Source organism: Sorex fumeus, unplaced genomic scaffold (assembly GCF_029834395.1).
Source record: "Sorex fumeus unplaced genomic scaffold, SorFum_2.1 ptg000063l, whole genome shotgun sequence".
In the NCBI taxonomy this organism is placed as follows: domain Eukaryota; kingdom Metazoa; phylum Chordata; class Mammalia; order Eulipotyphla; family Soricidae; genus Sorex; species Sorex fumeus.
The window spans coordinates 69999502-70025673 of record NW_026606120.1 but is presented as its reverse complement, the minus strand read 5'-3'; the positions used below and the strand labels follow the sequence as shown (position 1 = coordinate 70025673).

General features: G+C 57.2%; 3 protein-coding genes across 3 annotated transcripts in view; 1 reads left to right on the top strand and 2 right to left on the bottom strand.

The window, feature by feature from the left end:
* Window positions 1-757: 757 nt before the first annotated feature.
* On the bottom strand, window positions 758-6521 carry MRPL27 (mitochondrial ribosomal protein L27). The gene is made up of 4 exons (XM_056127511.1): window positions 6448-6521; window positions 3925-4056; window positions 2894-2961; window positions 758-1176 (listed from the first exon to the last, which is right to left on the bottom strand). Exons 1-4 carry the CDS (start codon window positions 6485-6487, stop codon window positions 970-972), a joined length of 447 nt encoding a protein of 148 aa, XP_055983486.1. The 5' UTR covers window positions 6488-6521; the 3' UTR covers window positions 758-969.
* EME1 (essential meiotic structure-specific endonuclease 1) lies at window positions 6468-12565 on the top strand. The gene is made up of 9 exons (XM_056127512.1): window positions 6468-6593; window positions 7906-8614; window positions 8706-8830; window positions 10210-10299; window positions 10390-10508; window positions 10863-10992; window positions 11112-11227; window positions 12021-12210; window positions 12356-12565. Exons 2-9 carry the CDS (start codon window positions 7918-7920, stop codon window positions 12530-12532), a joined length of 1644 nt encoding a protein of 547 aa, XP_055983487.1. The 5' UTR covers window positions 6468-6593; window positions 7906-7917; the 3' UTR covers window positions 12533-12565.
* Window positions 12566-13977: 1412 nt separating this feature from the next.
* Window positions 13978-26172, bottom strand: part of LRRC59 (leucine rich repeat containing 59) — a 216452-nt gene continuing 204257 nt past the window's right edge. Inside the window, exons 2-8 of the mRNA XM_056127024.1 lie at window positions 25468-25700; window positions 23541-23600; window positions 21692-21850; window positions 21451-21555; window positions 17844-17916; window positions 15701-15874; window positions 13978-14427 (exon numbers count right to left, since the gene is read on the bottom strand). Of these exons, the coding sequence (XP_055982999.1) occupies window positions 14180-14427; window positions 15701-15874; window positions 17844-17916; window positions 21451-21555; window positions 21692-21850; window positions 23541-23600; window positions 25468-25572 (924 nt within the window). The 5' untranslated portion in view covers window positions 25573-25700 and the 3' untranslated portion in view covers window positions 13978-14179. The remainder of the gene's footprint in view (window positions 14428-15700; window positions 15875-17843; window positions 17917-21450; window positions 21556-21691; window positions 21851-23540; window positions 23601-25467; window positions 25701-26172) is intronic.

Genomic DNA, 26172 nt, shown 5'->3' with positions numbered 1-26172 from the left:
GCTGGCTGTTATTGTGGCTCCACATGCTGTCACCTCCCTAGAGCATGGTCACTGGAGAGGACCAGCTGCAATCTGAGCTCCAGGGTCAGTCGGGGGCACCCCTGGCCCCTCTTCACTGGTATCCAGGCTCTGGCCTGCAGCTCCATCCTCAGACACCTCACACAGCAGCCCCCCACAATCTCCCATCTGTAAGGGAGCAAACAGTGCCCCCAGCAGCACCTGAGACTCGGCCCACCTCCCACAGATCCTCCCAGCACCCAGGCAGACTGGGCAGTGTGGCTCACTTCTGGAAACACAGGCCCATGGGGAGGGAGGAGCACAGCTTAGGGTCAGTCTGCGATGCCTGTCAGAGCTGTATTATCGATGCAGGAGAGGGCTGGCAGCAGAGGGCTGGCAGCAGAGGGCTGGCTCCCGGGTGCTTCCACTGCACCAAAGGGCTCTGCCTCTCTGACCCTTCCCTCCATGTCTTTCCCCCTCCAGCTCCTCCTCCCGAGAGCCCTCCCTCAGTCATGCCCCCAGGAGCTGCCTGTACCTAAGTTTCTCCTGACACCGGGAATCCGGCTGGGGAGGGCTCCCGAGGGGCAGCAGCGTGTCACCTGCAAGTATCAGCTCTCTTCCTCCTCCCTTCGGGAGCACGGCAGTAAAGCAGAGTCCCCCTTTCTCATCTCCTGACAGTCCTCCGGGCTGCTGCGAGCCCCCCTGGGTGCATTAGAGAACAGCATCAAGCGACAACAATGAGCAACGCCAGCCTAGCTGGTCCAAGGGCTGCAGTGAACTTTATTAGGAGCCCAGGTCGAGTGTCCAGAGGCCTTTTCTGAAGCCACCCCAGTCTCTGTTGTTCAGGGTGAATGCCTTCCATGCTCGAGAGGCCTTGTCCTCGGAGGGCCTTGTCGGCACCCAGACCTGATGGGTCCAGTCCATCTTCTCCTGTCACCTTGGGTCATCTGTGCAAAGGCCTTCACCAGGAGCTCAAAGCATGGCCACCAGTTTGAAAGTGCCCTCGGGCTTGGCGGGGACCACGTGGACGAAGGTCTTGTAGAGCACAGCGCCCTTGGGCAGCCTGGTGACCAGATCTACTGCGTCCGCATCTTTGGGGTTGGGCACGTAGACCTCCTTGGTGAAGCGGACGGTGCCCTCCTCCAGGGCATACAGGTACTTCCTCTTCCCCAGCCCCACCTGTAATGCACAGGGCCAGTCAGCGGGCCACAGCTTGGGCCATGACAGGAAAGGTTTCAGTCTAGTCTTCTTTGCGTCTTTGTGGCCCATCCTTAGCTTTTACATCATTACTGACTGTGGCAATGGGGAAAAGAAAACCCCAACAGCTGATCTGGGTGGTGGCTCACTTTTGTGGCAAACCTGGACTTAGGACCATGGAGCTATCCGGAAGCCACACCCAAGCCACTCCTGCAGAGACCCAGGGAGACAGGCCTCGCACAGCCGCACAGACCCAGGGAGACCGGCCGCTCATAGTCATACACACCCAGGGAGACAGGCCTCACACAGCCACACAGACCCAGGGAGACAGTTCTTGTCACAGTCATGGGCTGTGTGACTGCTGCTTTTAGTCCAGCTGCCATGGTAGACACATCTGCCATATGAAACACCCATTTTCACCTGTATCATGACTAATATCTCTATTATTTGCAAAGGGCTTTGGATATATACATCCAGGTCAAACAAATCTGCTACTACTGATACTGTGTGCAAATACTGTTCCAAGCCCCTCCACCCCACCCCCCTTTTTTGGTTTTGGGGCCACATCCAGTGATGCTAAGGGGTTACTCCTGGCTCAGTACTCAGGAATTGCTTCCCATGCAGTGCTTGGGAAACCACAAGGTTGTCGGAAATCAAAACGGGGTTGGCTGAGTGCAAGGTACAAGGTACAATGCAGGGCTGAGTGCCCTACCCATCATATTACCACTCTGGCTCCTGGCCTAGGCCCCCTTATAGATGTTAACCCATTTTGTTTTATTTGGTGAAATACGTACTATTTCTAGTCCTGTTTTTCATGCCAGAAATATGAGCAAAGAGTATATAGAGTTTTTGCCTTGTTTTGCTATGGGGCCACACCTGGCTGTGCTCAGGGTTCATTCCTGGCAGGCTGGGGGCCATCTGGGGTGCTGAGGATGAAACTGCATGGGGCAGTTGCATGCAAGGCAAACAAACACCTTGCCAGCTGTACTATTTCTCCAGCCACGAGATTATTAACAGTACAGACAGTTTGAAACACATTTATGTTGACCTTTTACAATTTGAATTTGGATACCTGGAAATTTCTGCCCAAGAAGCTGAGCATAATCTCAGATTTTTCTGATTTAAAAAAGAGGGCTCTGGAGCCAGGATGTCTGAGACACGTGAAGTATGACCTATATTGTGTGACCTTGGCAATTACCTTTACTTCACCATCTTAGTTTTTTCACCTGCAAAATATGGATAATAATAACTTTTTCACAGGGTCATTGTGAGGATTAATTCCTCAAGAGTTAACTTCCAAAGAGCTGAGAATACTAACCACTCAAAGCATGTTCATTTTTACTGTTTTGGTTATTTTGCTAGTGTCAAGAGTTAATACAATGCCTCAAGTTGTAAAAAAAATAAAGCAACTATATGTACAATCAACTCACATGCAAATTTGCATTTACAAAAATAATCACAGGTCTGAAGGGGCTGAAGAGATAGTCCAGGCATTTGCCACTGCGGTCCCTGGGCACCACCAGGAGTGATCCCTGAGCAGTCAGGAGTATCCCCAAAGCACACAGCCAGGTGTAGCCCAAAGAACCAAACAGAAGAAGATGGACACAACAGTGGTCATTCTTGCTCTACAGAGGATCACGAAGGAGAGGTATTAGGAAAAGAAAAAAAAAAAGCATGGGAAAGCTGCGGAATAACTCACGTGGGCGCCTGGGTGCCAGCGAAGGTTGCGCTGAGTCGCAAGGATGTTGCCAGCATGAACATAGTCCCCTAAAAAAGAAGTGTGTGAGGCTGTGCTCTCCCTTGCACACGGATCTCGCCTGCCTCGGTGCTTCTGTGCTTATTTCCACTCTGGAGAAGCCTGTGTCTTCTCTTGAACATGTACTTCACTCTTTCTCTCCCTTCCTATCTTTCTAAATAAGTTTCAATAAAAGCTCTCTTGTGTCACCATTTTGCCTCCTCCTGAATTCTTCTCTGTGATGGACCAGGATGGTGCGTGCAGAGGTTGGGGCTGACCTGAGTTGGTCGGGCATTTCCCTGAGCACTGAGGGCTGAGGTAGGTTGAACAGAGGTGGAAACATTCTTTTCAACCTCCCTTGCCCCCTCCTTTACCCAGCCACTGGCGACAAGATCAACCCCCAGCACCAAGTCCCACCCTCCCTCCACACTGCCAAGCGGCCCTGGTGGCCCCCCCACTGCCAGGCCTGAGCAACTCTGTGTGTCACGAGGCCGAAACACTGAAATTTTAGGTCCACACGGTAGTGCTGGGGGTGGCTCTGGGCCCCCTGAATACTGCCTGGGAGCATGTCTCCCCAAATAAATAACATAGATGCCAAAAAGAAAAATGAACTTAAAAAAAAAAAAAGAGCAGTGAGCCAGCACTGAGCGCAGCTCCGTGGCAATACAGCAAATGACTAAAAAAACTAGCCCACCCTCGCGCTGCTGGCGCCTACCTCTAAGTCCACCAGGGCCCTCCCCGCACCCTTGGCTGCCCCTCTCAGTCACACGCTAGCAATGGCACCGCTCTGCTTTTCATCAGGAACCCCGCCCTGCTTCAGGTACGAGCTGTCCCTCTAGTAGAGGGGTCCTGTCCTCGGGGGGAGGCAGGACGAACAATGGGGGCTGAGCAGAAAGCAAGGGCCAGGCACTAGGTGGACTCCTGCTCTGCAAAGGACAGCCAAGGGCAGCAGAGTGGAGTGCAGCTGGGACCGGGAAACCAAACCGCAGGCTCACCATCCATCTTCCTGAGGCCATAGTGTTTGCCCCGGGACTTTCCACCCAGGTTTTTGGAGCTGCCACCCGTCTTCTTAGATGCATATCTGACTGTAAGAGCAGCAGGCTGGGGGGTGCTCAGCAGGGCTGAAGCTGCAGGAAGAGAAGAGAAACGGTTCAGGGTAACTCGAAGCCTGGGAGGAAGTGTGAGCAGACACCTCACTTGACTGTTAGCTTTCAGGGGTGTCTGGAGGTGCTTGAGCTCCTCTTATGGCAGGCCTCTTTGTGATAACAAAGAGCCCAAGGGCAGGGACAGTGAAATATTAATGGGGATAAAAGATGCTGCTGTCTGTGGACCCTGACACTTTCTGTCCTGTTGAGGAGAAACACCACAGAAAGGCACACCAAGAGCCACCACGGAAATACCTGGTTCAGCCTCACTCACCACCAGGCCCTCAAGGCTGCAGGCTCTCTGCAGGGGCTGGAAGACCAAGACCTAGCTCTCCATTCACTGGCCACACACCAGCCGCTTGGCAACCAAAAGGTGAGCTTGAGTTTTCCACAGGTGCTGGGCCACCTGAGGAGATCGGGTCCTTTTCCCACAGGTTCCAGGTCCTACCAACAGCAACCCCAGGCCTTAATAAGCTGACCTTGCTCCCCTCATTCCACGAATCCAGATGACCCCAGACAGCAGCCCCTCGCAGCAGGGCAAGGCCGGCAGCTCTGGCTTTTGAGTCTCCCATCAGCCATGGCTATCAGGACCATTCCAAGGCCTCTAAGGGGGACCTCGGGTCTCCAGAGTCTCACGTTCCTAATGCCCAGAGTTTCCTGAGAACTGAGACTAACTGGGGCAGGGCTCAGAAACCTAGCCAGAGGGTCTGGGTACAGAGGGGCAGGCACTTGCCTTGCCCGTGGCTACAGCCATAGGGCAATGGTTTGAATCTCAACACCACATGTGAAAGAGAAAGCCTCAGTTGCCCTTGCTAGCTGCTGCCAACAGCACCATTTGAGCTGTCTCCACTCCACATTTCAAACATGCCTGCAAATTCCTGGGCTCTGAGAATAGTAAGTTAACAATTTCCCAAGATCATGGATTCTGCCCCAGACCTTAAGCTCACTGGAAACTAAGAGAAAACTGAGAATACTTGGGCAAACGGCCAAATGAATAAACTAAAAGGTACTAAACTAGCCAAGGTACCACTCTACAGAATCCCTGCATTCTCTTTTAACATTCCTGCCATTTGACAAATAACATAAAGGCCCAGTTTTCCTATAAAAACTCCACAAAGCAAGCTAAATTTAACTTAGTCCTATACTAAGTTCCTCCCCACCTGGGGAGTTTCTTTCTACTTTCCCACAAACTTTTCTATTTTCTAACTCTGAATGTGAGCATCTGTATAACTCAAGATTTTTAGTTTTGAAACAAAATTATCATTTAAATTTTTAAATTATAATTAAAAAACAATTATCATCCAGGTACCTAGGAACCCTGGATGAAAACAGAGACCCACATCAAGGTCTCCAGAGAGCTTACCTGGAGAGCCCTGAGCATGCCTGGTATGTGCACCCTAACCCCCGCCAAAACAGTAAGTACAACCACACAGCAACAGAACTACCTATCTCGACTACTCCCTCTTTATTTTTCGCCCTTATTAAGGTCAGGAGCAGGACTTTTATCCACATTATGTCATTCACACCTCGCCTTTACCGTATTTCCTGTCCTCCTCCAAGGACAGTGGCCACCATCGTCACTGACCCGTTCCCTTCCTAATCTCTCATATTCAGTTCGCCAGCAAGCGCTGTGGATTCGATCTCCAAAACCGCTCAGGAACCCACGTGCTGAATCCAGGTTCGCAGACGCAACGTGGCTAGAAAGTCATCTCGCCAGCCCCGTCCTGTCTTTCCATCCCTTTTTCCGCCTTTCCATTAAAATTCGGAGGAGCCCTCGCATCTGAGTCATAAAATTGGGTCAAGTCACTCCCCCGGCCCCCGACTCTCCTGCAGGCACAGGACTCGGGCCCATCCTTCGGAAGTGAACTGAGACGTCGACGGCCTCAAGCCTCCCCGACCACCAGTCCTAGAAACAGACACACGCTTGGGTCGATTACTGGGCTTTTATTTCATGCGCGGTTCGCTGGCTCATCCGCGGGAAAGGGCCGTCCAGCAGGGAGGGACCGTGTTTATTTATTTATATTTTAATCTCCTCTGCTGGGCTCACGGCCACCTCGCACGGCGACGGGCACAGAGGCAGAGCTCAGTCCACTGAACCAAGGGCTTTACTTTCCGTGCCTGCAGCAGAGCCCGCGGACCATCTGAGCACCGGAGGGGTCTCCGAGCACTGAGGCCGGGACACGTGCTCCGGAGCCACGCCCGCGGCCCCGCGCGCAGCGCCGCCACGTGACCGCGCCCCTTCCCCCCCCCCCCCCCCACAGCCCCCAGGGTGCTCCGAGGACACGGCTGCCAGATCCCCGGGGTCCGGGACCCCGCAAGGGGCTCCACTCCGCCTCCACCCCTCGCCACACCCCGGCCCCGGTGTCCCGTTACCAGCCGCCCGCGTCCTCAGCGCCAGCGCCGCTGACGCCATGTTTGCCACCCGAGAGCTTCCGGTGTTCTGAAACAGCTGCTTCCGCCAGCCCGGGATCTACTTCCGGGTCAGCGCTGCAATTCAAAGAGTGGCGGGACAGCGGCAGGTGAGCGCTCAGGCGGGCGGCCGCGGGTGTCCAGCGTGGGTCCGGGAAGCCAGGAGCCCGGGGCTCCGTTCCACCGGTGCAGGAGCCGCCCCGCGCTGGTACCGAGCGGGCGCAGGGGCGCGCTGTCCCGACTGCTTCATTTTGCAATCCTCCACCGCCCAGGGAGTGGACAGGATTAAAGCCCACCCCACCCCCATCTCACCCCCGCCCTCCCCCACGCTCGCCTCCTGTCCAGTCCTTTGATCTTGCTTTACTGAGCGCTTGCTGGGTACCAGATGCTGCACTAAGTAGAGAAGTAAAGGCGTGATTTTATTTATCCCCGTGATTATTCCTGTTTTCAGTGGAGAGATAGTATAGCAGGCTGGGTGCTTGTCTTGCTTGTAGCTTACCGGGGTTCATCTCCAGCACCACATATGGTCCCTTGAACCCGCCAGGAGTGAGCGCTGAGCACCGCCGGGTGTGGCCTGAAAGCCGAACAAAATGAAGAAACGAGACCTAGAGAGGTTACATCACTCATCACAAGTGACACCTACAGTGTTAGGAAATATTTGTTCAAATAAATCTTCCATGGCACCCAGCAGTAGCATTGCTAGGTATATGTACAAGATAGTTGAAAACATGCCCACACAGAAGCTGGTGCATGAATGTGCTCAGTAAAAACTGGAGATACACCAGATGCTTATTCTGTGATGAACAGATAACATGTGGCATTATCTATACAAAGATTATTCAGGCACAAAGAATAAGTACCAGAATATAAATGAACCTTGCAAACATTGCTCTTAGTGGAAGAAGCCAGTCACAGAAGACCACTATGTGGTATGATTACATGTATGATTACATATTCAAGACAGAGAAATACCCAGGCACAGAAGTAGACTTGTGGTTGCTGTGAGGGGATGTGAGACAGTGGCTGCTTCGTGATTTCGTGACTGTGGGATTCCTTTAGGGGATGAGATCATGTTCTGGACTTAGTGGTGGTGGTTGCGCAGTTGTGTGAATTTACCAAAAATGACTAAACTGTCTAACAATGTTTTATTGATGGGTGAGGGATTTGGGCCACACCAAGAGTCCCGCCTCATGATGCTCAGGGGACTGTATGTGGTGGTGGGGATTGAATCAGGATTGGCCATATGTAAAGCCAGTGCCTGAGCCTCTGTGTTATCTCTCTGGCTATCACCTAGCCTTTCCACTTTCCAGACAGAATGTGCTGGGTCCATGTCCTGTTTCTCTCTTTCTCTTATTTATCACTGTAAGTCTTGGCCGTGGACCACATCTAATGGGTTGAATTCACTGTCTCTTTTCCTCTCAGGAGACCAATTTGATGGCTGTGCGGAAGCCGTCGCTCTTCCTAGACTCCAGTGAGAGTGACTCTGAGGTTTTGCCAGTGTTCACCTTCCTGAAGAAGGAGCCACCTTCCATTCAGAAGCTGCCTCAGAGGGCAGAGCAGATCGTTGTGGTTGACACTTCAGGTTCCGAGGCCTCCTGCCCACCGTCACCAAGGTGGAGAGACCAGTCCCCTGTCCCAGGAGTGACTGAGACCGACATACAGAAAGAACCGGCTGAGGTGCTGAGCAGTGGCAGTGAGGATGGGGAGGAATTTCTTCCCCTGGTCCAGCGGCTCAAGTGCAAGTTTTTGGCCCCTAAGCCACAGAGCCCTGACAGCTCCCCAGTCAAAACTGTGAGGCCTCATCAAAATAAGGAAGGAGCAACAGCATGTGACTGGACACAACAGCCCCTCCCAAAGATCCTGAAGGAGGCCCTTCCTGCTGTCCCAGAGGGAGGCGTGCGGAACCCCCAGAACTCTGCAGAGGACCCCCATAGCCTCAGTGCTGCGGCTCTCCTACCTCAGAAGACAAGCAGGCCCCGGCAGAAGGCGCCGAGAGGAGGCTCGCAGGGATGCCAGCAGCGGGCACGCGTGAGCCAGGAGGAGAGACGGAGGAAGGCGGCCCTGGCTCACCAGCTCAAAGCCCAGAGACCAGAGGAGTGCTTAAAGCACCTGGTCGTGGTGCTCGATCCAGGTCCTCCTCACTGCTATCCTCACGTGGGCTGTGTTCCCTTTGTTTAGAGGGTTCCACCCACCCCTGACTGCTCCTTCCCTGTTTCTTGCAGAACTCTTACAGGTGGAAGGTGGGGGCCAGCTCCTCGGTGCCCTGCAGGCCATGGAGTGCCGCTGTGTGATTGAGGCCCAGGCTGTGCCCTGCAGTGTCACCTGGAGGAGGGCCAGGCAGGCTGAGGTAGGGCAGTGCTGGACCCCCCCCCCCAATCTCCCCCCCTCCCCAGCTTCCTCAGAATGACAGGTGCCATCTGCTCTGTTCTGAAGGAGACCTGTCAGTCAGGGCCCCGGCGGGAACACAGATGGCTTAACTGAGGGGGATTTAATGAGGGGACTGTTGTCTTCCAAGACGTGGGCAGGGGACCAGGAACTGCCAAGGACCAAGTAGTGCTTAGGGCCAGTCCCAGCACCGCTCATGGCTTCTCACCTCTGCTACTGTTCTGTTTTTCCTTTGTGAGTGGCTGGGGAAGGGGTCACATGCCGTGGCGCTCAGGGCCTACTCCAGCCAGGCTCCCCTGACATGTCCTGGGGATTTGAAGCGGGGATTGGCCTGGGGTCGGAAGCGTGCAAGGCAAGTGCCTTAATCCCAATACTATCTCTCCGGCCCAGCATGTGATTATTAATTTGGGATATTAAAAAGCCTTTATTTGGGGCTGGAGCAATAGCATAGCGGGAAGGGTGTTTGCCTTGCATGTGGCCCACCCAGGTTCAATTCCCAGCATCCCATATGGTCCCCCTGAGAACCACCAGGAGTAATTCCTGAGTGCGGAGCCAGGAGTAACCCCGGTGCAATTGCTTGGTGTGACCCCAAAAAGAAAAAAAAAAGAAAAGCCTTTATTTGAGGGGATGAGCTTTGTTTTATTGCAGTATGGGGTGCAAAGGAGTGGGGGATAGAATAGAACAGGGTTCTTAGATGCAAAACCTGAACTCCAGCCCTCTGAGCAACCCCCATTCCAAGCCTCTTTGTTTGCAGAGCAGCTTCACCATTCGAGGTCCCCCACAGTCTTGCTCGAGTTTCAGTAGCATTTACCCCACCTCGGGGATGAACTGCACACCCCACATTGCAGTGGGTGAAGGCTCAGAGAGGTCGAGTCTTGCCAAGGACCTTGGCCGAGCCATATAAAGCAGAAAGTAGAACCCAGAGTTCCGGGCCAGAGCCATAGCACAGCGGGGTAGGGTGTTTGCCTCGCATGCCGCTGACCCGGGTTCTATCCTCCACATCCCATATGGGTCTCCTGAGCACTGCCAGAAGTGATTCCTGAGTGCAGAGCCAGGAGTAACGCCTAAACATTGCCGGGTGTGACCCAAAAAGCAAAAGACCAAACAAACAAAAAACCAAAACCCAGAGCCCTGCCCTGCCTTCATTTTGTTGTATTGTGGGGGACCCAGCTGGAAAGCTCCCTGCTAATGTCCTGCTCCCCGGAGACTGCACAGTCTTGAGGTGCTGGTGGGTGGCCGGCCTGGGGCGAGGCCCATGGCTGAGGGCCTTCACCCCAGAAGCTTGGGTCTCTCCCGGGCGCTCTCACCCACACTTTCCACTGGCTTCCTGCCCTCTGACAGGACGGGGAGGAGGACTGGGTGGAGGAGCCCGTGGTCCTGGTGCTGCTGCCAGCCGAGGCGCTCACACCCCTGATCGGCAGCTTCAAGCAGGTGAGTGGAGCTTATGGAGGTGGGCGTGCAGGGCAGGGCCCCCTCCCTCAAGGGAACAGGCATTCATGTGGCTTCTGCCCCCTCATACAGGCCAGTCGGGGAAGTGCTGAGAAGGGGAAGGAGACTCTGTGCAGTTTTGTCACGGACATCATGAGCAAGACGGCAGGGAAGGCTCTGTCACTGCTGATTGTGGACCAGAAGCCCCCGAGGTTTGCACTTGCCCTCAAGACTTTATGGGACCAGAGAGATGGTACAAGGGGTGAGGGGCTTGCCTTGCACGCAGCCCACCCAGGTTTGATTCCCCAGTCCTGCCGGGAGTGATCCCTGAGCACTGCCATGTGTGGCCCAGTAACCGCAACACTTTGCAGTCGGCGTTGGCCTATGGGGGTGATTTGTCATCTCAGACTGGGTCCCAGACACGCCGCCGTGTGTGTGTGTGTGTGTGTGTGTGTGTGTGTGTGTGTGTATGTGTGTGTGTGAGATGGGGGGTGGCGCTGGTCCCGGCTTCTCTTCTGCCTCTGCTCAGCTACTCTTGTGCACTCTGGTTTCCTCTATTGCTCCAGTGCTCCGAACCCTCCCCGGAGAAGGAAACAGGGTGCGGGGGTGCCCAGAGACCGGGCCAAGGAGAAGCCAGTGCAGAGACAAGCAGAGGCCGGCATCGGGCCAGGGGTGTCCAGGTTGGATGTGGAAGAGGTAAGAGTGGCTGGAGCCCGTGTCAGGCCGGGTCCCTCCCCAGGGGCCAGGGTGCAGGCATGGTGAGCCGCTCGCACACCCTCCACCCTGTCCCCCGCCACCCCCCGGGCTCTTCCTAGGCGTTGGTGGAGCTGCAGCTGCACACCATGGCGCAGGCACTCACCGTGCACAGCTGGAAGGAGCTGGCCGAGTTGGCGTGTGCCTTCACCAAGGCTGTGGCTGAGGCACCCTTCAAGTGAGTGTCCTGGGCATGCACACCCTTTCCTGTGGGGAAGCCCTGACCCCGTCAGCCCTAGGCCAGTCTACTTCCCCAGCTAGAGCTGACCTCACCTGGGCTCTCGGGAGAGCCCTCCACTCTAGTACTCTTAGGCCCTCTGATGGTTCAGTGTCCAGGCCAGTCGCGCAGCAGCACTCGGCCCAGGGCACTGGGGGCCACCAGGGCCAATGCCTAGCAGTGCTTAAGGGGCCGTGTGGGGCTGGGGGTCCAACCCAGGGCCTCTCATGTGCTGGCCCCCAGTTCACTGCCTCTGAGCTCTGGGCCCTTTGGAACGTGCTGCTTCAGCTCGGTATTAAGTTGCTGCTAGGTCCACACCAGGCCAAGTGACTGGGATTTATTACAGGTCAGGTCCAAAGAGATGAGCTCTCATAGAACAAGCTACTGTTAGCGCACTGTGCTCAAGGAGTTACACTTTTTATTTTTAATTTAAATTTTGGGGGCCCCACTGGCAGTACTCCGGGAACCACAGATGGTGCTGGGAATTGAACCTGGGTCAGTCTTGCCCAAGGCAAGCAGCCTCCCCACTAAACTCGGGTCTCTCTAGCCCCAAGTCCTGGTTCTTCAAGAGGGACCTCCGAGATAGCTGAGTCCTGTCCTTCATTTTCCACCTGAGACCTGCAGGGACTGATTTGTCCCGGCTTCTACTGTGGTGGCAGATCCACAGCTAGACTTCCAGTTCCTGTCCCTTCCGGTATGGGGTGAGGCCCAGCCGGGCCCTGCCCGCCGCCACACTTCACCATGCCCTTGGCAGGAGGCTCCGAGACCAGACAAGCTTCTCCTTCTGCCTGGAGAGCGACTGGGCTGGAGGCGCTAAGGTGGACCAGGCCGGCAGGGGACTTGCCCTGGTGTGGCGGAGACAGATTCAGCAGCTGAACCGCGTCAGCCTGGAAGTGGCCAGCGCCGTGGTAGATGCCTACCCTGCCCCGCAGTTGCTGCTGCAGGTACCGCTCTGGACTCGTGCTCTGGGGGACAGCGTTGCCCCCCGCCCCGTGCAGATCTCAGCATGGACTCAGGAGGGAGGGCAGGGCCAGTGGGTGTGCCCCAGCCCAAGACTGCATGGCATGAAGTGGCCACTTCCCCTTGCAGGCCTACAGGAGGTGCTCTTCAGAGCAAGACCGCTGGCGGCTGCTGGCTGACATAAAGGTGCGTCGTGGGGAAGGGGTGACGGCCACCTCCCGCCGAGTGGGGCCTGAGCTGTCCCGGCGTATCTACCTTCAGATGACGGCTCTGCAGCCAGACCTCTGCTTAGACAGCACAGACTGACGTCCCCGTGGGGGTTGTGGGGGGCTGGCCATCGTGATGGGGGGGGGGCACCCGCCCTCCAGCTCAGAGGGAAAGGCTGGACGGTTCCTTCCAGCCACAGCCGGCTTCCGAGCACCCACCACCCTGCCCGCCAGCCAGACGCCCCCCTCAAACACAGGCACAAGGACAGACCACTCAGACACGTATTTAATCATGTAGAGATCCCAAAAACCTCAGCATCCCATCTGGTGCTCATGCGGAACTGCCCCGGAGGCTGTGCGCCCCCACCGCCCCCCACCCCAGCTGCCTCCCCAGCCAACCCAGGAAGGGGCCTAAAGCCTGTGCGCGCTCTCACCTACGCCCTGGGGTTCTTTTCAATAAAGCATCTGGACCACTGGCTTGGGGGACTGACGGAATGTGGAGTGATCTTGAGCAGGGGGTGGGCCTGCATGCGCAGCACAGCTAGCCCTGGGAAGGAAGGAACAAGCCATTGCTTCTGGGGTGAGGGCAGTCCCGGGGCGGGGTTCTTGGGTGCCATCCCTGCTGGGTCTGGTCTGTCCTGAACCCGGGCCAGGCTCTGGATGTCCCTAGGGAGACGTGGACCTTTGCATTCACCGTTAGGGGCTGAGTCCCAGCACACCCCGGCCCTGAGCAAGATGCTCTCTGGGATGTGCATGAGAACAGCTGCCAGCCCTGCCCTGGCCCCTGTCAGCAATGACACCTGTGTCCCTCATCAGTGCCACAAAAGGTCCAGGAAACCATTCGAAGCCTCCATCTCTCTGGGGCTTTCATGGGGACTGCCCTGAGGTTATATGGTCGCGCCAGTCCAACAGCTATCGGACCTGTGTCCTCGCTGGCGTCAGGGAGAGCCTGCTCCCAGACAGAGGCCACGTGCCACCCTGCCCACTTGTCAGCACCACAGCAGGGCAGGAACCGTCAGGGCTTTTCCCACGCACCCGAGGTCTACCCTGGATCTGTGTCAGGTCTGCTGTGGGCTCTGGCCTCTTGGGACTGACAAAGGGCAAGAGCACAGCAGGGGGGAGGGGTGGGGAGGGGATGGCCACCGCTGCCCCAGCCGGGCTGGGGGAGCACAGGGAAGCCACGGGGGCCTGAGGTTCTATCTGCTCCCTGGAACGTGTGAACGTCTGAGGTCCTTACGAAAATAGATATCCCCACCCCCGCCCCCCAATGTAAGCTGCAATTGCCGAGTGTGGTGTTCCCTTAGCTCCCCAACAACACACTGCCTCTTGCTCTGCCCTGGGAGCCCAGGGGGAATGAAAGAAAGGGTTTGTGACATACAAAAGTATAAATGTAGTGACAGCTGACCATTTAGTAGAAATGAACCTTGGCTTTACACAGCTCTGTGGAACAACTAGAAAAGGCCGTTTTTTTTTTTTTTTTTTTACCCCCAGCTCCCCGCCCCCAAGCCTATTTCTCCAGGCATGCAGGTCACTGTCCCCACCTCCCGCGTCGTCACCTGGCTCCGCTGGGGGGACCCTGACTGGGGCACAAAGAAGTCCTACGGAGAGGTCCTGAGTCCCGGTCAGCAGCCCCGCGGCGGCGCAGGTGGCGGGCCGCGGAGAGCGCTCGTGTCCAGCAGAACCCAATTCCATAGGCATCCACGGGGCGAGGCCGGGGGTGGGGAGGGGACGGCGGCGCTGGGGCCGCTCACTGCTGCTGCGAGTCGGTCTGCAGGACCCAGCGCAGGAGGTCGTGGCCACGCAGCCCCCGGAGCGCGTTGTCACAGAGGGCATTGACGCTGGTGCAGAGCGGCTGCCGCTGCAGCGCCGTCACCCGGCACACCACCAGCCCGCCCGCCACGCACAGCAGCAGCAGCAGCAGCAGCTTCAGCACAGCCCACGACCGCGTCTGCTTCCGGGGTGGCGGCTTGCGGGGCCGAGAGCCGGACTTGGATTCTGGGGGAACAGTCAGGGTAGGCAACAGATGCTCAGTGGGTTTGGGGTGACCCGGCAGTGCTCACCTCCCAGCAGACTCGCTCCCACCTTCTCAAACCATGGTCTCCGCTGTGGGGCTGACCTGGGCCTAAGCCCCCTGGGGCCCCCACGCCCTCCCCCCAAAATCCTCCCCCCCACCCCCGTTCAGTTTGCTAACACCATATGGTCCCCTGGAGCACTGTTGGGTGTGGCCCCCCGCCCCCGCCCCAATTCATGACTTATTTTTTAAAGGAAGAACATCTGAGCTCTTGAAAGCGTTGCTAAGCAGAGACTCCAACATAAACCCTCCCCCTGAGGTCTCCGGAGAACATTCAGGCCTGGAACTCATTCTAGGTGTCTCAGAGCTCGTGGTCCCCATGGGCCTCAGCTCCATTACGTGGTGATGACCCAGGCCCCTCGGGATCGGGAGGAGGGGCCAGCGGCCACAGCTGACCCAAACCCTTGCTGCTGTGATTATCAGAGAGAGATCCCCTGGTCCCAGATGACTCCTGGGCCTGGGCTGCAGCAATCCCCATTTCCTGACTTTACATAAGACTCCGAAATGCCTGTAGAGAATACATGTAGCACACGTGCGATCAGGGGAAACAAATTATCCTGAGACTCTGCAGCAGTTTTCAAACTGACTGAGCTGCAGCCAGGGCCACCAGCAGTGACAGACCAACCTCACACATGTGAGCCCCTTGAGTCAAGCGCCACAAAACCAAACAAAAAAAGCAACATCTGCTCCCCACTCTTTCTTCCCCTCTAGCCCTGACAAAGGATATTAAACTCTCACCCCAACACCTTGGCTCAGCACCCCGTGGCAAGAATGGCCACAATGTCATTTTCTCCCTATTCCCATCTCTTCATGTCCCCCAAAAGGGTAGGTGAGGCCACTTGCTCACAGTGAGCGGGAGCAGCAGGGACCGGGACAGGGACACTGGTGCACATGCAGCCCTGCCGGCGACCCTCCTGGCCCAGATATGTGGAGCCGTCCTGACATTCATTCAACGTGGAGCTCATGCGGCGCACCTGCTGTACACGTGACCTCACATGCTGCATGTATGACTTCCTGGTTCCTTTTGACCCAGGGAGCAACCCTGGCGGTGCTTGGGCTTTGGAGAGAACCTGGTCCTACACTCCTTCCCCGGGATGTGGGACTCAAGTCTGGGGCCCCAGGAGGGCCATTCTGCCACCACCCAGCCGAGGCCCCTCCCCCAACACCCCGTGTGCCCGCCACGGAAAGGACACCTACTCGGGGCCTGGTTTGCCTCCTTCTTGGGCTTCTTCTCCTGCTCCCGCTTGGCTGCCTTGAGCGCATCGTACTCCTTTCTCCGACGCTCCTTTTCTTCCGCCTTCTCCCGCTTCCGCAGCTCCCGCTCCTGGGCCTCCTTGGCCCGCTGCTTGGCTTCCCGCTTCTTCTCAGCCTCTGAAGAACATGCGCCCAATGACTGCTCCCCCGAGCCCCTCTGTGCTTTCCCCAGGGGCGTGAAGCACAGGCGAGGCTGCCGGGAGAGGGACTACAAGCGGCCAAGTGCTCCAGGGATGCCGCATCTGGGCAGCTCACCGAGGGGCCCTGGGCCCCTGCAGGAGAGCTTGTGGGGAAATGGGGCCACGGGCCATGAGGCAGGTGCCCTGCAGGAATTCGGGACAGACAGAAGACACAGCGCTGACAGCTTTCCTCAGCTCAGGCAGAGAGGGCACCATGGAACGCCAGTGAGCCAGAATGGAGCACGGAAGGCAAGTCCCAAGAGAACGAGAGTCCTCGTGTTCAGAGGCAGGGATGGGAACATTTTCCAAAAAAGAGACCAGCTGCTCCTCAGAGAGCTTGCTCTGGAGGTCGACTCAGAGCAAGGGCACGCACTAACATCAGGGCGCAGGCGCGTTTACATGCAGTGCCCAACTCACTCACAGGGCGCTGGGGTCTGAAACAGTACCTCCAAACCCAGGATCTGGAAGTCTGGGGCACCTTTCCCCAAGCCAGAATGTCGGGGATGAGGGTTCAATGAGCTGCTTAGAACTGAAGGGCCTCCTTGGATACAATGTAGCGGAACAGTCAGTGCTGTAGCTGTCCACAGCTGCTGCTGCTCAGACAAACAAGCTGGCACAAGCCACACCTGGCCTCCGGGGAGTACATGCCACCTCAGCAGTGGCTGCAGCAGTGGCCAGAGAAAACAGGGCGGCACAAAATCCCGCCAGTGGCAGGATGGCCTCCAGACAGGCTGCCAGTAAGCAGCACCTCACACCTCACACCTGCTGCACACAGGAGGCCCTGTCAGCCGTGTGCCAGGAGCTCCCGATACCGTGCTAAGGACAAATCGGTTCCAGTGCCTGAGTCGCCTACTTTCTAGAGAAGGAGACAAGAAACAAGTGTTCTGCACCAAGGAAGAGAGAGGGAAGGGGTGGGGAGAGATGGAGATGGAGAGGGAGGGAGGGAGAGAGGGAGGAGAGGGAGAGATTGAAAGGGAGAGAGAGGGGCTGGAGCTATCACAGTGGGTAGGGCGTTTGCCTTGCACGCGGCCAACCTGGGTTCAATTCCCAGCATCCCATATGGTCCCCTGAGCACTGCCAGGGGTGACTTCTGAGTGCAGAGCCAGGAGTAATCTCTGTGCATCGCTAGGTGTGACCCAAAAAGAAAAAAAAAGGGAGAGAGAGGGGGAGAGAGGGAGGCGGAGAGGGATAGGAGATGGGCCACTCCAGTTGGTGGGATCAGAGGGTCAAAGCCAAAGGCAACCTGGCATGGCGGGAAGAGACTCCCAGAAGTCTCGAAAAGCCCCTGCGGCAAGTCCCTCCTTGGCGAGTCCCACTGGTGCAGGCGCAGCAGGGCGGAACAAAACTGTGCCCCGCCCGAGAGCCATAGTGGGCCTGGGCAGGCCTGGCTGGCCATACTGCAGCGCTGGAACTTCGTGCTAAGTCCAATTCGAAGCCACTAATGGGCTTGAAGCAGACGGCTGCATAATTGATTTGCTTGAAAAAGCTCTCCCTGGTCACTGGGTGCCAGAGGGGTGGAGAGAGAGTCCGTGTGAGGAGGGGCGGTGGCCCCTGGGGGAGCAGGGAATGGAGCCATGTAGAGGGGGTAGAAAGCCCCCCTGCTGAGAGCCCGAATGTGGAAGAAACCCCAAGTTCAGGCTCGAGGAAGCACAGGAACCCCCATTGCTGGGGGGCGTGAGGGGATGGGCTTGTGTCAGCTTCTAGGCAGGCTCAAAGGAGAGGCTGGGCAGGGACAGGGGCTAAGCCGGAGACCAGATGGCATATGTGTGAGGCCCAGGGGTTCTGGCTCCTTACAGACCTTCTCGTTCTTTATAGACTTTCTCATTCTTTACAGACCTTCTGAACTCCCTGCACCCCCCTCGGGCCCCCCCCACCCAGACGGCCCAGGAGAGATGCCCACTGCTTACCTCGTTCCACTTCCAGTCGCCGCTGCCTCTCCCGCTCCTGGTCGGCCTGCACAGCCTTCATGTGCTGTAACACCTGCGAAGGCAGAGGCGGGCGCTGAGCGCTGGCAGCTCGCTCGGGGCACGCAGAGAGATGGCCCTTTCCCGGGCTCCAGGTCCCCGAGGCAGGCAGTGTGAGCCAGACGGGCCTGGCCCAGCCTAAGGCTTCCCTCCCCCACCCCCACCTCAGCTGGAGAAGGGCCAGCTCAGCGCAGGTCACGGAAGCCGCCAGAGAGCCGAGAAAGCAGGCCTGCAGCGCCCCGCGCTAACTGACGCTAACTGGGCCCTGTTCTGGCACTCCCAGACCTTCGGGGCTCCCCCTCAGGCTCCCCACCACTCTGCCTGCACAGCCTGTACCGGCCCACAAGCTTTCCTGACCCTCCAGCCCCTAGCCCCCGGTCTGGGCTTCCCTTCCCACAGACGCTCCCTTGGCCTCTTCTTCTAGGACTCCAGTTCTTGCAGGCCAAGGACTGCATTCAACACTAGTTTGCTGAGGAACTAGAGGGCCTGGAACTCCTGCCCGCCCTGCGCCAGGCTGGAGAGTAAGTCCAGCTGTCCCCAGAGCGGTGTTTGTTTGCTCGCGTCACGGCAGGGGAGGTTGGGAACCACCAGGCCCACGCCACACAATTTACGGACAACCCCGAAACCAGCAAGGCCTGTGGCAACATCCCGATGGTCTTGACCTAAAGGAGCCGCAGAGAGTGTTGCCACAGACACGGGACATGGTTAGGGGAGACAGTAAAAAGACTGTGGCCTTTCCAAGCCAATTTTCTCATCTGGAAAGAGGAGATAAGACCGGCTTAACTGGCCAGCGTGAAGATGATAAATGATGTAACTTGCACTGTTTGCACAACATCACCCCTGGTGTTATATGTGCTCAACCATTTGTTTCCCCTTTTTGTTCAACCACTTCTTTATCTTCTCAAATGAGAGAAAAACCTCAATGATTCTAAATTGAGACTGCAAATCCTTCGTGCTTCACGCACTGGACAACTGGCAGGAGTCCGTGTGCAAACATGATTGTCTGGAGCAAGGTGGGGACAAACGCACGCCATCACCCTGGGGCAGAGAGGCGCTGCAGAAGCTACTCCTTCCAGGGCCCTGGGGCAAATCCCCTGGGAGCCCTGTCCAGGCTCGCCAGCACCTCTTGGAGGGAGGGTCAAGTCCAAGAGCGGCTGGCGGCTCTGTATAAAGGGTTCAACGCTACAGAGGTAGGTCCAGTGCCACGTCCCAGTTATATTCTGAACTCAGAGCAGTAAAGAAGCACCACAGTAAATAAGCTGCTGCTGGGGACACAGCACCAGCTAATGAACAAGCAGGCAGAGCCAAGAGCTGCCCCTCTCCGCCTGGTCTGACACACCAGGAGTCCCTGGTCGGAAAGCCAGCCAGCCCAGAAATGGGACAGACTCGAGACTCTCTTCCCTCCCTCAGCCCCGGCAGACAGGAGCACTGGACAAACAGCATGACGATAACTAGTCTCTTTTGTTCGCTTCTGGGCCACATCTGGCGATGCTCAGGGCTTATTCCTGGCTCTGTGCTCAGGAATGGTGGTGCTCGGGGGACCATATGGGATGCTGAGAAGGCCGAACCCGGGTCAGCCACATGCAAGGCAAATGCTTTTCCTGCTGTACTATCTCTCCAGTCCCTTAATAACTAATCATTCTTAAGAGTCATTCACTGTGTGACTAACCCAGCACCCCTAGGTCTCTGGAATAGCACCCCTATTTGGTCAACTCCCCAGGCCTGCAGGGGGCCAGGGATTGTGGCCCACATCACCTGGACCCCCAGGGCTACCACTATGAGGTGCTGGCGGGCAGAGGCAGGTGATGCCAGGCAAAGTCCTGAGGGCCTGTCACATGCCCAGTGTGTGCTCCACTGCCGGAGCCACCTTCCCAGCCAATAAAAATCATTTTTGTCGATCAAAGCAGTAGAGTGCCAACAATTATAGGAGGTCTGCCCTCATTTTTAATTTTGTTTTGTATTTTTAATTTTTGGGGCCACACCCTGAGATGCTCAGGGACCACATGGGGAGCCTGGGATCGAACTCGGGCCTGCCGTGTGCTAGGCAAGCAAGCACCTTACCTGCTGTACTACCGCCCAGACCCCAGGTTTGCTCTTATCTGATAGGTGGAAAAATATCAAGTGTGTAACTTGTGAGGGTTTCATCCTGTGAGAGAAACAGAACTTTCTTCCTGCAGGTTTTCAGTGAGGGTCAGGAGGGGGAAGCTTAGAAACCAGGCAGGACCAAGAATAGCCAGGGGCAGGCACTGTGGGTCTCCAGCGCCCCATCACTCCCCGAATATCATGTCCCTGATGCCTGGGCCGTCCCACCCAGGGCAGAGTGGCCCGAGGGACTTGACTGCATCCTGTATGGCTTTCCTAGCAATGGGTCACCAGGTAAGGAAGCAGTCCTGAGCCACAGACAAAAGCAAGGGTGGGGGCTGGAGAGATAGCACAGCGGGTAGAGCATTTGCCTTGGTCATGGCCAACCTGGGTTCGATTCCCAGCACCCCATATGGTCCCCTGAGCACCTCCAGGAGTAATTCCTGAGTGCATGAGCCAGAAGTAACGCCTGTGCATCGCCGGATGTGACACGCCCCCCCCCCCCCAAAAAAAAAGTAAGGGTGGCCTCTCGCAACATCTACATGGAAACCTGTCAGGTACGTTTACTTTGCTCACCAGTCTCCCTAATCAAAGCCAAGTTGGTCATCTGGCGCGCAGTTAAACAAGCACTGGAGGGTTCAGAGGGAAAATGGCTATAGTAGGTGCTGCAGAGAGATAGATGGAGGCTTAAGACAGGACATGAGGGGCATCTGGGGGGTCATGGGCACATGTCTTGCATTCAGAAGGATCCAAATTAGGCACTGCAAGGCCCCCTAGGCCTCAAGCAGCCTGGCAGTGAACAGTTGAGGGAGTAGCATGGGGCCTGGCCCTGGGCCCCCTGAGCAGTGCTCAAAAAGAAAGAACAAAAAACTTTGCTGCAACTTTTGCCAGCCAACGTGCCCCCTCCCTTCCTCACTATGGTATCAGATGATTTTTTTTTTTTTCTTTTTGGGTCACACCCGGCGATGCTCAGGGGTTACTCCTGGCTTTGCACTAGAAATCACTTCTGGTGGTGCTCGGGGGACCATATTGGAAGCTGGGAATCGAACCCGGGTCGGCTGCATGCAAGGCAAACGCCCTACCTGCTGTGCTATTGCTCCAGCCCCGGTATCAGATGATTTGACCCAAAAGTTAACATTCCCTGTGTCCTGGATGTCTGTTTAGGATTACAAACTTACAAACACCAGCACCTTCAGGATCAAAATTCCTACAATATGACCCTTGCCCAGCCGAGGCCTCTACCCTCCTATTCTGCCCCACGTCAACAACGGCATGTGGGATTGCACCCAGAATGCAGCTGTGCAGAAGAGCAGCAGGAGTGGACGGCGAGGGAGGAGGGGGCCATCTGCTGACAGCCTGTGTCCACTAATGCTGAGGTCTCAGGCTCTCAGGAGGCCTAGGAAGGCAAACACGAGATGCCAAGGAGCCCTGGGGAGGGCCAGAGGACCCGAGGGGAGCGTCAACCTACCTTGTTGGCGCACTGCTTACACTGCTTCTCATCCAAACAGTCGCCTGCCACTTTGGCCAGGACAGGGTCCAGGGGGTTATCCTTCAGGTCCAGCCACTTCAGGTTCTAGAGGGACAGGCGGAGAGCTGGGTGAGCCCGAGCCCGCGCACGGCATTTTGAACGGGGGCCAAGAGCAAGCCGAGAGGCGGCCCCTGGGCTCCAGCTGCCTTTCACACGCCCAGTCGGGAGCAGGGCCGGTTACCTTGAGCTGGGCGAAGCTGACTGGCAGGGTGACCAGCCTGTTGTTGAGGAGGTCCAGGTGCTGGAGGTTGACCAGACGGCCAAAGTCGGCAGGCAACTGCTGCAGTTTATTCTTACTCAGGTCCAGCTTCACCAGGTGTGTGAGGCCACAGAAATCAGACTAAGGGGCAAAGAGAGGACAGCGAAGCCTTAAGTCTACCTTGCTTGCTTCCAACGGGCAAGGAGCCCCTGGGTCAGGGGCGCCTTCGGGGGAATCCCACTGCACCCCACTACCACAGCGAATGAACCTGGAGAGTGGCTGGGGACTTTGGGGCTTCAGGGGGGTGCAGCAAGATGTGCCCATAACGGGGTTGAGCGCACATGAGCGCTTCATTGTCCTCAGTTCTCCTGCCACCTTGCCCTCCACCTATCTGGCACTCGAGGACGCTTCGACCCTCCCACCACACCACAAGTCTGCCTTTCGCAGGAGGCAGACACACAGCGCCGCCCCGGCTCATTCTCCCGAAGCGCCTGAAGGCCTCTGCGTGGCTCCCCTCACTGCTTCCTTCAGCCTTTCCTTGCTTGCCTCTTGTCCTGCCTTGTGCTTCACTCTGGGACACCACCAGGAGGTGCTCAGGTGCTCAATGACCAGCCTTGGACATACAGAAGGACAGACCCAGCCCACCTGTGCCTTGCTCAGTACAGGTCCCTGGCCATTACGCCTCTGCTCAGCAGCCTTCTGAGATGACGTGCCAACCTCTGCTAACAAGGCACGCCCATGCTCTCGGGGGAGACTCTGGGGACTGTGCACGCCAGGAGACCTGCACTGCCGAGGGAACCGGGGCTGTGAGGGACATGAACGGGGGGGGGTACCCCAAGTGACTGACAAGGCAGATGGCGGGTCAGCCTGCGGAGACTGGCCCCGCCTCGATTCAGACACCAGATACTCTGGGAAGAAGTAGAACCCCAGGTGCATTTTCAGGGTTAGAGAAGGATCCTGATGAGCTACGGGAAGATGCTAGAAACAATCAGGGAGGCCCAGGAGACCGGAGAAGGCAGATCAACTAACGAGCCAGAGAAGAAACTGCCAACGGCCAAGATTCAGAGCATGAGCCAGGGCCTGGGAGGGAGGTGAGAGAAGGGGCCTGCGCCACGGATGGGAACAGGTCGGCCCTACAGGAGGAGCAGCCTGACCCACGGGAGGGAGGTTGGAGGGGGCGTGACCTGCAGACACACAGGAGCAAAGGAGAAATGGGAGAAGTCGTGCGAGAAAACCCACAGAGATTCGACCAGACTGAATGCACCGAACAAAACACGTGGCAAGGGCCAGGGATGTAGCTCAGTGGTAAAGTGGACCTGGGTTCAGTTCAGTTCTCAGCAAACACACACACACATCCCAGATAATTAAAGGATTAGGAGGTTAGTGCTATGTAATCTGGAAAGTTTCTTTGTTCTCCTGCTCTTCATCAAAAGGGGATGCAAGGAGACTGTTTATAAACAACTTTCTCCCTGGAAGGCAGAGTGATTTACAAATGGGTTTCCCACCTCCTCTCTGCAAGACAGAGGGAAACACTATTTTCAAAGGAACAAATGGGACAGAGAAACAACAACAACAAAAAAATTCATAGTAAGCAGTTTGTCCCACATCCCGGAGAGTTCCATTTTCTGGGGCCTGACTGGCCCACTGATCGGCTAAATGAAGCCTCTGCCTTGCGCCCCAGCTCTTGAGGTGAATCCTGTGTTTCCCAAGTCCTCAGGTTTAGCCTTATCCCATCTGCACGCCTGTCCTGAAATTGTGCTTTACGACACACCTCCCACGGCAGGAAGGAGCAGCACCCAGGGCTCTCAGAGGACCTTGCTGCTAGCCTTACCGGTAGAGTGGCCAGTTTATTGCAGGACAGATCCAGGACAGTGGCCTTCGGGAGGGCAGCCTAGGAGAAGAAGAACAAAACGTCAGACTGACACAGGGAACTGCTCGGGGACACTGCCAGTGAAGCTGGTCCAAAGAAAGTTCCTGCAGCCAGGAATGGCCCTGGGGGAAATGGCACCAAAGGCATAACATTCCTGGAGAGGAAATGAGGAGCAGCCAGGAATGACCCAGAAAAGACGGCAAGGGGAAAGGGACTGGCTGGGGGATCTCTAGGAAAGGAAACAGGTTCTTAGAGAGTCTCTATATCCCCCTGAAGCTGTTCCTAGCACCCTCCTCAGGAGCCTCAGGAGCTCTGAGCCCCTGTCTAACCATCTAAGCATCTGTAATGCCCACCATCCCAATACGGGGGCTTCCGGCACCAAAGTATGTGACAGCTGAGTAAGGACTAATGAGTGAATGAATGAATGAATGAATGCCCGCTGATGTGGCTCCAGGCCTCCAGTCCCTCTCTATCCATATCCTGTGAGCCCAGGCTGCAGAGACGTGGCCAAGTTACTTCCTCCTCCCTGCCGCCAGGGTGGACAGGCGGGACCAAGGGCACTCGTCTTCCCGGAGGGGAAGTTGGTGGGCCAAGAGGCAACTTGATGACGGGGTGGCCAACTGCATGCTTAGGAAAGCCTGAAGGATGAGGTCTGCCTATCGTAATGGCTTTTCTTAAAGCCTGGCTTGCTCTTTCAGCCCATGTTCTCCTCTGAACCCCTATCTCTGTCTTTCTGCCTTTTTTTTTTCCACTCTGGAGAAGCCCCTGTTCTCTCTTGAATATGTATTCCTCTCTTTTTCTCCCCTCACATCCAAGTAAATCATGTTCACTAAAAACTATCTTGCTTCTCTCTCACCCCCCCACCCCCGCCTGCCCAAGAAACCTCAACTATTCCAGGGGTAACCGCAAGCCCGATACCCAGTACTTGACAATCTTCCTCCACCCTCAGGCCAGCTGCGGAGGGGACCCACTGCCACCCTATCATAAATGGCGGCAATCTAGGAATAAAGGTTAATTTGCGTGCCAGGGCCCCTGGGCTCTACAGCAAAGGCGCTGGGAGCTGAGCCCGGAATCCCGGCCGGCCGGAGCGAGGAAGGCTGGGCCGGGCGCCAGCGCCTAAGGTAACCGGTAGAAGGCAGGGGGGGCCCCCCGACAGTGGGGCTCCCGGCAAGTCGGCGGCCCGCGGGGAGCCAGGGAGGCGCCGACGAGTTCTCCGGGGCCACCTGGGCCCCCAAATTAGTTGTGAAACCTCCGGGGGTGGAGGTGGGGGGGTGCTCGAGCTCAGTCTGGGGCTTTGAGGAGGAGGGCGGTGGGGTGCGCGGCCGATTCCCGCCAGTTTCAGCCCAGCCTCCAAGGAGACCCAGCCAGGAAGGCCCGGGGCAGTGGCGCGCGCGGGGCGGCCGCTGCCTGCCCAGCCGGTTCTGGCCACACCCAGGCCTTCGGGCAGGCCCGACAACGCCAACCGAGTCATTCATTCATTCGTTCATTCATTCTCCCAAGGCGGCCAGAGAGCGCTCGCGGGGGGCGCCCACTTGGCTCGGGGCGCGGGGCAGGCCGCACAGGGAGTCCCAGACCACACCCCCCCGAGCCCCCCACTTCCCACCCTATACGGGGGGCTGGGGGGAGGTCTCACTCCGGACCCGGCAGCTTTTTATTCTTGCGGGTGCGCAGAGCGCGACTCCCCAGTTCCTGGAAGCGCTTCCAAGTCACACGTGTACAGCGCAGGGGGAAGAAGGGGGGCTTAGTCCTTGTCCCCTCCCCTCCCCTCCCTCCATCCCCAGTCCACGTCCTCCGGGGACGGAGACGTGGAAACTGAGGCCAGGCGAGGGGGCGGCCCCGCGCAAGGCTCAGCGCCGGGCGCGGTGTCCCGGCGGGCGCGAGCACTGACCAGCTCCTTGACCGGGACTTCATTCAGGTCGCTGAGGCTCAGGTCCAGCTCGTTGCCGTCCAGCTTGTCGCGGAGGTTCCCGCCCTTACTACCGGCCTTGGTCATGGTGACGCCAGCAGAGAGGATCCCGGCGCCGGGGCTCCGACGGGCAGGAGCGGGGATGCTCAAGTGCGGGGCGGTTCGGTGGGTTCACAGCCAACCGACAGCGCCGCTGGCCTCTGCTGCAGGAGGTGGCGAGCACGGTCACCCGTCCGCTCGCCGGCTGCACTCTGAGCCCCGCGCCCCGCTCCCACCGGTGCCACTGCGACGACGACCACTTCCGTGTCCACGTCACCTTCCGCGACCACTGAGAAGGGCTGGGCCAGAGCGGCGCCAGAGCGTGCGGGAGCGCCCTCTAGTGCCTCAAATCGTGCTCTGCAATCGCCGCCGCCGCCGCCGCCCGGGGAAGAGCAAGGGTTCGAGGCTCCGGAGCGCCCAAGTTGCAGCGGCGCGACCTTGAAAGCGCCTCCACGGGCGTCTTCTCTGGCAGGGCCAAGTGCCAGGAGGCCAAAGAGCACGGATTCTGGGCCAGAAGACCTGAATTCCTGTCCAAAACTGACCTCACCAGATCACTCCCATTTCCAGGATCCAAGGCAAGGAACTGGATGTTCTTCAAAATTGCTCCCTGTTTAGGATCGGAGTGATGGTGCAGCAGGTAGGGTGTTT

Coding starts and splice junctions, on each gene's coding strand:
- EME1 (XM_056127512.1), top strand. CDS start 7,918: ATGGCTGTGCGGAAGCCGTCGCTCTTCCTAGACTCCAGTGAGAGTGAC. Junction 8,615..8,705: donor GGTCGTGGTGCTCGATCCAG/GTCCTCCTCACT, acceptor TGTTTCTTGCAG/AACTCTTACAGGTGGAAGGT. Junction 12,211..12,355: donor CCCCGCAGTTGCTGCTGCAG/GTACCGCTCTGG, acceptor TTCCCCTTGCAG/GCCTACAGGAGGTGCTCTTC.
- MRPL27 (XM_056127511.1), bottom strand. CDS start 6,487: ATGGCGTCAGCGGCGCTGGCGCTGAGGACGCGGGCGGCTG. Junction 4,057..6,447: donor GCTGAGGACGCGGGCGGCTG/GTAACGGGACAC, acceptor CTCTTCCTGCAG/CTTCAGCCCTGCTGAGCACC. Junction 1,177..2,893: donor GCTGGCACCCAGGCGCCCAC/GTGAGTTATTCC, acceptor TGTGCATTACAG/GTGGGGCTGGGGAAGAGGAA.